The sequence below is a fragment of the Mercenaria mercenaria genome, chromosome 10, assembly GCF_021730395.1.
Source record: "Mercenaria mercenaria strain notata chromosome 10, MADL_Memer_1, whole genome shotgun sequence".
Taxonomy (NCBI): Eukaryota; Metazoa; Mollusca; class Bivalvia; order Venerida; family Veneridae; genus Mercenaria; species Mercenaria mercenaria.
Window position 1 is genome coordinate 23743538 of NC_069370.1, and position 11011 is coordinate 23754548.

The window sequence follows — 11011 nt, forward strand, 5'->3', positions numbered from 1 at the left end:
TGTATTTTAACACGTTAGTTCCATGTATGCACTTTTCTCTAAGATATATTTGTAGGAGATATTCCTTTTACAATGAAGAATTTACTGAATTCAGTACAATCATATGAAATGTCTTCTAACACGTTACATACGTAACGGTAACGTAATATGTTTTACAAAATGGTATTGCGACAAACATTTTACTTTACCATCCATAACTGTAATGCACTCACTATCCTAACTTTTAAGGATAACATGGTGTAATAGGCCTCAATTTCACCAAAAACGTACGTACAACTTGATAATGTGTAAGCTTTAAAAATGTCAAACGATAGAAATAAGGTGCATATTGACAAGTTATATAGTGACAGAAGTTCTCAAAAATTTCCTGTAGATTACCTCCCCTGGTAATTTTTTTTTTTTCATGAGTTACCTCCCCTGAAAACCATAAAAATGATTTTCTCCTTTTACCTACGGGGAATTTTAGATTTCTTTTTTATGTTTGTATCAGAATCATATAATGCAGCTTTCTACCGCAAAAGTTTCTCGGAACTAAAGTTCAGATTCTCATAATCAAAGAAATTATATATTTCCCATAGGCATCAATGTTAACTTCAATACCGATTATCTCCCCAAAAAATGATAAAATTTGAAAAATCTCTCAGAGAAAAGTTTTTAATTTTGAATGTCTTTAAAGTGACCAAATTTCATTAAAATATTACCATCCAATTACAAGATATGAAATATGGCTATTACACCATGTTATCCTTAATTAAGTCTGAAAATATGCTTTATGTATATATTGTACAGTAATAAACAACTTGAAAGAATAATTGTATATTTGTCAAGTGATCATGAAAAGCTATTTGTGACACGAAAATGATGAAGAACTTCTTGGATATAATTTCTAGACCGGTTTAAATGCACGGTGTTAAGTTGCCATTATTTTAATGGTACAGATTTCTTGTTTTATGGCCATGTGAATTTCAGTTCTGCTTCAAAGCACAAGGAATGTGTAAAATTGAATTGTTAGTCTTTGTATTCATTGACTGGATGGAATAAAATTCGATTAAGGTCACAACATTGTTTCTTCGGCAGTAGTTGCTTTCCAACACTTTAAGCATTTTCAAATGGTTTATATCAAACGTAACGGAGTGATAGAAGAGAAATAACTGGCGTAAAACTGAAAGTAACACGTGCATACAAAAGTCTAGGTCTTAGACATAGTTTTGTGGTCATTGCCCACACATCATCGATATTGCTATGTGTATCTAATATATCAGCTTTCTATGTATTTGGATATAAGAAATAACGAATTTGTAGCGTGTTCGGCTTACTGTTGTACGAGGGCCATTAAAAATAAATTTAAATAATGACAATCATGCTTGAATATGGTACACGGTCTATGGTTTCAAATGACACTTTGTGGCGTGTTGCCCCCGCCAAAAAGACGGACGAAACAACGCCAAATGTGAAAATATCGTTCCTGGCGCCTTCGTCGGTCTGGCGGGGGCGTTGACCAACAAAATATTATTTTGTTAAAACAAAATGCTAAAATCATACTCACGCATGACGTGAACACTCATTTGGGCTGAACATAATTTTCAAGTCTACTTTTCTTTTAGCAACAACAAAAACGTGTTTTCTTTCAGATACATTTCAAACACTGAATAAATTTGTTAAATACGTGTCTTACCGTACTTCCGATTTACATTGTTATTACATTGCTTTACGGTGAACTTGTTTTTTTAAGCAGCTCAGCAAACAAAACTAATAAAGCTGACCAGCAGTATACAAAACATGATATTTACAAATACTTAAAATTTCATTAAGAATTACACGGCGTATGTAGGTTCGTATGGTTTAGCGAGTAATATTAAGAAATTTTGTGCAGTTTAACTCTGTTAAACGGGTGTACTTGCCCGGCCTTTGACCTAACAAGGCGAGGATACTTCAGCTAGATGTCCTTTGGCTGACCGACCACATGCAAATTTACATTAGAGGTTTAAACTATATTTAGGAAAAAACTGTTAAGAGTGTGTATCGTCTACTATAAAGTGTACATAAATCAATATTTACCTCAAGTAAATATTGCTTTTGCAAATTTCGTTAAAGGAAAAGTTTCGTTAATTACGACGAGTTTCACAGCATTTGTAGGAACTCGTTTATATAGGTATACAGGTCATTCTATGGCAGCCGAACTATAACTTCTAAATTTTAAAACCCAAGAGTCCCCAAAATCGAAATTTTATTTATATAAAAAAAATATAACCGTAGTATGAAAAGTAAGGACATAGTTTTGATTCAGGTACCATGCTGTACAGCAGAGGGGCTTATGACGTAACGAAATAGGTTCGTTAGTAGAATGGATGGTCATTTCTATAGAAGGGTGTTGTTCTAATACATCTAGTTCTTTTGTACCTGTACCGATAAAATAGTTGGTTATCTTCTTCATAATATTTTTTTTCTAAAACTCTATTTTTCAGTAAACGGAACAATTCATCGTCTATTCTCTTTTATTTTATAAAAAAAAAATATAAACAAAGACACACTCGAAGAATTAACATGTATACATTTTGATTCAAATAACATTTCAATAATATTACACTCTTTTAAAATTGACTAAAAGTAAATAAATGTATCACACCATTTAAAAAAAAACGTTGCTTGAAAGCTATCGTCAACTTGAGTAAGCTTGTTACAATTGTTACAAGTAAAATATTCCGACTTAACTGACGGAAAAGGAATACAGAGTATTACAGATTTTATCTATATTGCTAGCTATCAGGAGGGCAAGTTTTGAAAGCGAAAGAAACATGGATGGAAAATAAAACTGAGATTCCAAATACCAGCAGAGTCCTTGACGAAAAACAGTGATGAGAGATTTTGTTTACTTCTTTACAAACTCAAACTTGGAAGAACACAACAAAGAAACGGAACAATTACATATATACATTTACGCACATACAAATGGAAATGTGGTTGTAGTAAAAAAAAATAAACATTACAGCACCTTCAGGTTAAAAAAAAATCATCAAAGTAACAAACACATTTCTTGCGACATTTAGACCCTAAATGAAAACTTAATGCAGTCATCTTCTGAAAATGATATGCTTTGTCTCTCTATTCTCAACATTCTACAACAATTCTAAGTCATATATTATGCGTTTCTTGGTTTTCGTTAAAACTGTAAGTTTAAACTTTTATTCCCTCAGTTTCAGTTATTTTGACTCCGTCTTCTGTTTTTCTGCAATGTCTCCAAAACAGTAAAACGATCTTTACTAGTGCAGCCGCCCCAGACACTGCTAACAGAACAATTGTAAATATCGTGTTTCTTGCGCCTTCTTCGTAGTTCTTCGCTATACTTCCGGTAAAGGCGACGACGAGAACGATGTAAGGAGTGAATGTGTAGCGCGTGTACCGGTCCAAGAAAACCCAGTCTGCTACTAAAAATGCTACAATGGCGACCGACAATATACTGAGACTGACGGTGGAAGCGTTCTGTTGGCCAATGTCGTGTGAAGAGCGATATGTGAGAACAAATGCTAAATTGAGAAGAGTCGCAATGGTGCACCATGTGGCGTACATACTGAGTCCATTTTGCACCAAAAACCGAGTTAGCCAGACGTCAGATTTTCGCTCCTGTTTGATCAAAATGTCTATACCTCTATTTAGATTTCTGTATGAGAAGAACAGACATACATATAGAGTAACCGTAATGAGAAACAGAAGTGCCAAGGCGAGTTCTAGTATTTCCCTATCGAACGCAACCATCCATCCACAGTTGAACCCCAAGTTCAAGAGATAGCTGGCCAGATATGGCACCGGAAGTAGCACAGGGTACGTGTAATAAGGACCCTTTTCTGATTTGCGAAAGAGGTTTACTAATGCGTAGACTATCCAAAGTGCCTGCCACGTGTAAATAAAGCCCCATATACTGAAGGTCCATCCTGCAGGAGTTATCTCATTGTAATATTTGTCGGATATTGTCCCCGTATCCGAAACATACAAATCTACAAAACAAAAACAAAAAAAACTTTTACTGCAATGGGAGTATTATATAAGCAAAAATTGTACAAAAAGTTTACTATTACCGGTAATGTGTCGACCACGTGGCTTGATGTCGTATTATGAATCAGGTTCATTACATAAATACGTAAGTGTCTAAGGCAAACGCTTTTGGGCTTAGTAACGGAGCACAAATTAGAACAAATAAACATGAACCAGGCTCTTAGCTCGGCTGTTTTTCATCTTTAAGCTCGAAAGTGATTCTAGCATGTCTGTAGAAAATCTGAAGAATCTAATCTAGGTCCGGGTCATTTTTGGACATCATTTTGTGTGTATATTAGGCCTACAAAACTTATTTTAACTGTTATATAAAGACATATATGATATCATTTCAATTGTAAGCCATAGGATCTTTTTGTACCCAGTTTTCTATTCCTTTTAAGATATTATATGTCAAAATTTAACATTCTAGAGAGCTGTACGGGGGTCCACGAATTTGGTTTATATGAGTTTTTGAAAGCAGCCGAGTTTGAATACAACATTTGCGCGAAAGAAACCTTGAACTGTATTTTGCAATGATCGGTCTGGACAGGGTCAATATAAATACCATGATAAAGAAAGTTATAAATACAGTTATGCAGTAATATGTGTCGCACCGTAAGCAGAATTGTGAAGTGATAGAATAAATTGCACTGAATAGATATGTTATAAAAGAATTATTTTAGAAACATTTAAGTGAAAATATATGCTGTAATGAATGATGTAGCTTGATTTAGTATATTGGAATTGAATGCTGTTTTTATTGTTTTTAATTTTTTAACTGTCTGATGCATAATGTTGTTTCTTTTCTACAATTGTGAGGTCACAATTTTTGAAAAGGGAGACAATACAGTAAATTTGTTGACATATTTTTGCTCCTCTATTTAAGAAATACATATGTAAATTTTTGTAAGAAATATTTATGGGGTTATAAAGTAGCCTTTATTATGTTTATTAGTTATGGCTTATTATAATATATTATGTATAAGACGGTGTAATATTTGACGTACGAATTCACGGGACGTCATTTCTCAGACAGGGGAAGTGTGTGGCAGTTTTGATTTTAAGGCTTTAGATTAAGTAGTTGTTAAAGCTAAGTTATCTCCCTTTGACCATAGTTGTAGTTTGTGTCCAGTCGAGTGTATTGACCTTAGGTCAATTTGTTCCCACTAAAATAAAAAGACTGTAATTGTGATAAGTTTAGGCATCAGTAATCAATATCTCATACCTGGAAAACTTTGATACTGTGTACATGTTGGTTCAGTCATTTTTAGATTTATCAGTATTAGTTTTTAAATGGATGGAATTATAAGCCAAAGACCATTAACCTGAATCACAGGGAGAATGAGCAGTGGTGCAACTGGTGATGTTATCTAGAATGTTACTATTTTGGTGCATTTAAGTCCACAACTTGGATGCTTCTTAATACCATCTAGAATGTTACTATTTTGGTGCATTTAAGTCCACAACTTGGATGCTTCTTAATACCATCTAGAATGTTACTATTTTGGTGCATTTAAGTCCACAACTTGGATGCTTCTTAACACCATCACATTATACTGATAAAGGTTTTACGGCTTGTTTACTACACATGGCTTCCAGATGGACCTACCTTCTCAACCCCACTAGCAGTTCTACTTCCTTATAAAATACAAAGGATTTATTTAAGTAAAACTAGCCAAGTGACACTAGTTTTCTTATAAACAATGCAAAGACTAAGAATTTATTCAGATGCAGCTGTCGAGTTATCTTATATCGTATTGCTGTTTCAGAATGCGACAAAAACACTAGCCATACTTTCTGATTAAATATTACAGCCTTTACCTGTATCAGCGCCGCTCAGTGCATTGAAAACTATTGTCACAATGAAGAAACATGGCACCAGCAAGGTTAGAACTAACAACACTGTGTTGTGACCCATAGTTGATGTTGCGAGGTGCCGAAACCTGAAAATCAAAAAGGAAGACGATTATTACATTATACTTTTATGTGCGAGACGAAGTAGGTCTACTTAAGCTCGCATGTAGACAATCAAATCCGCATCTTGGAAAAAACAGTACTGGTTGGTGTCATATTGTGATCGAGCGGGGCTCGGATCTATCTATACCCAACACATGAAAAATTCTAACCACCTAGAAATCACCCACGTAAAGCCTTTCGCTATGAAAAAAAATGTTTTAAAATGTGCGTCTGTATAATTCATGTCTCAAAGTGTAAGTTATATAGACATAATCTGCAAATTCTTATGTAAAAGGAAATTACATGAAAATTATTATTTCAATACAGACATGTTGTAAAAATGTTAACGGAAAAATGACAATTGGTAAAAACTACTGTTTCGTAACAATATAAAAAGACAAATTTCAATTACCTTTAAAACCTGTTATGCTGTCATACGTTTCCTTTTCCTAAATGAAACAGTTCCCTTTCTCATATTAATATATTTTGCATCTAATGACGTGCGTGCTTTTGTGACTGTCACGTTTTTATGCGAAACTGTTTTGTTAGTAAACAAGCGTACGGTGTGTTTTATAACATTCTCACATGTCAAATAACGTGCTCAGTACTGACCTCTGGCTATTTATTGGTCAGTAATCTTGTGGTATGTACACCTTTCCGACAACGATAATAATATCGATCTGAAATGAAATACGGCTGAATCAAAGTGACCATATCTTGCGATATATGCTTTAATATATGAATACAACATGTTTTGCTATCCTGCATGTTAATATCTTACTAAATCACCCTGTGGCATTAAAAGTTGCATTTCATTTTTATTATACCGTTTTATTACCGTACTACCACAACATACCATACATGGAAAATATAAGTATATAATGTAGGTATATATCCTGGGTACTACTTGTATCTGATTTTTGTTGGGTTTAACGTCGCACCGACCCAGTAATAGGTCGTATGGCAACTTGCCAGCTTTGATGGTGGAGAAGGACCCCAGGCGGGCACCTGGGTAGAACCATCGACCATCTGATGGCTTACTTACATGAAGAATTCAATACTCCGAGTGAGGCTCAAACGGACATCGATAAGTGGCATGTGACCATAACCACTCGGCCATGGAGACCTTACAATCTGAAATTTGGAGTAACTCCAAAGAAGTATTTTTATAGCTCTTTGCTCTAGGGGCTGGAGCAAGTCACATCAAGGTATTGCAGTAGATGTTCAAGTCCTTCAGGTGTAGATGTATCAACTTTACATTTTTATACGAGTCAATTAAGGTAGGTCATTTACATTTTTTTGGCCTTTGGCAGATGGAGTCATTCAAATTCTGCAGATAAAAGTTGAAATTAAGCATCTCGAAATTTCGACTTAGCAACTAGAAATTTTGAGTTAGGTAATACGAAATTCAAGTCACTATGTTAAAACTAGAAATTCGACTTAGTATTTTTTTAACCCAAAATCTGAGTTAGTAACATGAAATTTTAACTTAGTAACTCAAAATTCCGAGTAAGTATCTAGAAATTTTGAGCTAATATTTAACATACACCCGACACTAATTTTTTACAATTTATTTTCTTTTTTATTTGCTTAATGAAATACGGAAAAATTAATTAAATAATTTCCAAAAATAATCATATGGCAGGCCCTTTCCAAGCATGTTAGGCCCTTTCCGATCAGCACGGATTATGTACTGACTCGTACTTAGTCTACAATTCATTTAAAAATCGAAAAAGAAACATAATTATTTTCTTCTCTAATGCCAAAATGAAACATGAAAAAAAAGTTCCTTCATGACTTATAATAAAACAAGAGGACCATGATGGTCCTGAATCGCTCACCTATCCCCACATGACCCAGTGTTGAACTGAGTATGACGTCATTATTTCTATTATTTGACATAGTGACCTAGTTTTTGAGCACATGTGACCTAGATATCATCAAGATAAAAAATTCTGACCAATTTTCATGAAGATTCATTGAAAAATATGGCCTCTAGAGAGGTCACAAGGTTTTTCTATTATTTGACCTAATGACCTAGTTTTTGAAGGCATGTGACCCACTTTTAAACTTGACCTAGATATCATCAAGGTGAACATTCTCACCAATTTTCATGAAGATCCCGTGAAAAATATGGCCTCTAGAGAGGTCACAAGGTTTTTCTATTTTTCGACCTACTGACCTAGTTTTTGACCGCACATGACCCAGTTTCGAACCTGACCTAGATATCATCAAGCTGAACATTCTCACCAATTTTCATGAAGATCCATTGAGAAATATGGCCTCTAGAGAGGTCACAAGGTTTTTCTATTTTTAGACCTACTGACCTAGTTTTTGACCGCACATGACCCAGTTTTGAACCTGACCTAGATATCATCAAGGTGAACATTCTGACCAATATTCATGAAGATCTCATGAAAAATATGGCCTCTAGAGAGGTCACAAGGTTTTTCTATTTTTAGATCTACTGACCTAGTTTTTAACCCCACGTGACCCAGTTTCGAACTTGACCTAGATATCATCAAGGTGAACATTCTGACCAATTTTCATGAAGATCCATTGAGAAATATGGCCTCTAGAGAGGTCACAAGGTTTTTCTATTTTTAGATCTAATGACCTAGTTTTTGACCCCATGTGACCCAGTTTCGAACTTGACCTAGATATCATCAAGGTGAACATTCTGACCAATATTCATGAAGATCTCGTGAAAAATATGGCCTCTAGAGAGGTCACAAGGTTTTTCTATTTTTAGATCTACTGACCTAGTTTTTAACCCCACGTGACCCAGTTTCGAACTTGACCTAGATATCATCAAGGTGAACATTCTGACCAATTTTCATGAAAATCCATTGAGAAATATGGCCTCTAGAGAGGTCACAAGGTTTTTCTATTTTTAGACCTAATGACCTAGTTTTTGACCCCACGTGACCCAGTTTCGAAACTGACCTAGATATCATCAAGGTGAACATTCTGACCAATTTTCATGAAGATCTTGTGAAATATATGGCCTCTAGAGAGGTCACAAGGTTTTTCTATTTTTAGACCTAATGACCTAGTTTTTGACTGCACGTGACCCAGTTTCAAACTTGACCTAGATATCATCAAGGGGAACATTCTGACCAATTTTCATAAAGATCCCATGAAAAATGTGACCTCTAGAGTGGTCACAAGCAAAAGTTTACGCACGCACGCACGGACGGACGCACGCACGGACGACGGACGACGGACGCTGCGCGATCACAAAAGCTCACCTTGTCACTTTGTGACAGGTGAGCTAAAAAATGACAGGCCCTTTCCGATCCAATACCACTAAAAGGGCCATTCCGGTACCTAGTCTTACCGGCCCTGTCGCAGCATCTCAAAACGTTTGTATTAAATATTAACTTCACAGGAGGCCTTTCGGCAAAATAATAACAACTGGTATCAAGAAATGCATTTTTGACATTAGATATTGATCTCTTGATACCAGGAATTCTATTTTTATATAGTGAGAAATAAGAACTACTGACATCAAAAAAATATTTTTATATCGGAAGTCATGCCATCTTTGCCACCAAAAAATCAATTAATTTATTTTTAACAACGCTGTAAACGAAATGTGTTTACTTAAAAACTGATCATTATTCATTAAAAAAGAACGGACAGTTCATGTGAAGTTGTTTAATGATATTTGCCCAAACCTGAAAAAACTTAAAAGTGGACCTTATGTTGCAACAGACCGAGTTTGATGAAGATCAACCCGGCAATTCAGAAAGAATTGGAAGAAGATGTTTAAAGGTTTCCTATTTTTAGCTCTGGCGACCCTAAAAGGGTCCAAGGTAAAACATTTGAATTATTTTCAACTCTGGCTGCTGCTTCAATCAAGCAGAACTATCTAAACAAATAGAGGAGAGGTCCTTAGAAGGATGCTACAGACAAAGTTTGGAGACATTCCATCCAATTCATGAGAAGTTGTTCAATGTTTTTTTTTCTATTTTTAGCTCTTTTTAGCTCCCTAAAGTAAGTCAAGTGTAACCATTTGAACAAATCTGAGAGAAGACCTTACACGAATGTTACAGACCAACTTTGGTGATAACCCATCAAGCACTACAATCTGAAGAAGCTATTTTAAGGTTTTTGTATCTTTAACTCCAGAGCCCTTAAAATCAGTCAGAACCATTTGAAACAAGAGCTGTCCGTAAGACAGCACGCTCCACTATTTGTCGATTTGACAGTAAAATGAATATATGTCTCAATAAGAGACCTCTACTTTAAAAGCAAGATACTCTAAGGGACATAATTCTGTCAAAAACACCAATTAGAGTTATTGGGATTGTTACCACACAAGCAGATGATGATGGTAAAAGAATATTTTGAGTTTCAAGTCATTATCTTATATAGTACCAAAGTTTTGTCCAGAAAACGAAGTTTGTCAAAACATTTAAGTACGAAAGGGGCATAATTTGGTCAAAAATACGAATCAGAGTTATAGGGATTGCTACCATACATGCAGATGATGAATGTAAAGATAAATTTTAAGTTTCAAGTCTTTATCTTATATTGTACTAGTTATATCAAGAAAACGAAGATTTCCAAAAAAAACTAAGTATGAAAGGGGCATAATTCTGTCAAAAAAAAATACAGTTAGAGTTATGGAGATTGTACCACACATGCAGATGATGATTATAAAGAAATATTTTGAAGTACCAAAGATATGTCTATAAACTAAGTTTTCGAAAAAATTTAACATGAAAATAAAAAAAGTATAGCAACTTTGTGACCTTGACCTTAGGTATAATGGGCCCAGCCCCTGCAGATACTTTGTTTGTATACTGGACAATGTTTATGTGAACTTACAGTACGATATAAGCAATAGTAACAAAGATATGACAGAAAAACAAAGGTTGCCGAAACTTAAACCTTAAAAATAACCAAAGTATAACACCTTGGTGACCTTGATCTTGGGTATAATGGGCCCAGCCCCTGTACATATTTTGTTTGTATGCTGGGCAATGTTTATGTGAACTTACAGTACGATATAAGCAAT

General features: G+C 34.8%; 1 protein-coding gene across 1 annotated transcript; it reads right to left on the reverse strand.

The window, feature by feature from the left end:
- Positions 1 to 2640: 2640 nt before the first annotated feature.
- LOC123560457 (uncharacterized) lies at positions 2641 to 6644 on the reverse strand. The gene is made up of 3 exons (XM_045352645.2): positions 6398 to 6644; positions 5851 to 5972; positions 2641 to 3992 (listed from the first exon to the last, which is right to left on the reverse strand). The coding sequence occupies exons 2-3, from the start codon at positions 5945 to 5947 to the stop codon at positions 3175 to 3177; spliced, it is 915 nt and encodes a 304-aa protein (XP_045208580.2). The 5' UTR covers positions 5948 to 5972; positions 6398 to 6644; the 3' UTR covers positions 2641 to 3174.
- Positions 6645 to 11011: the final 4367 nt, after the last annotated feature.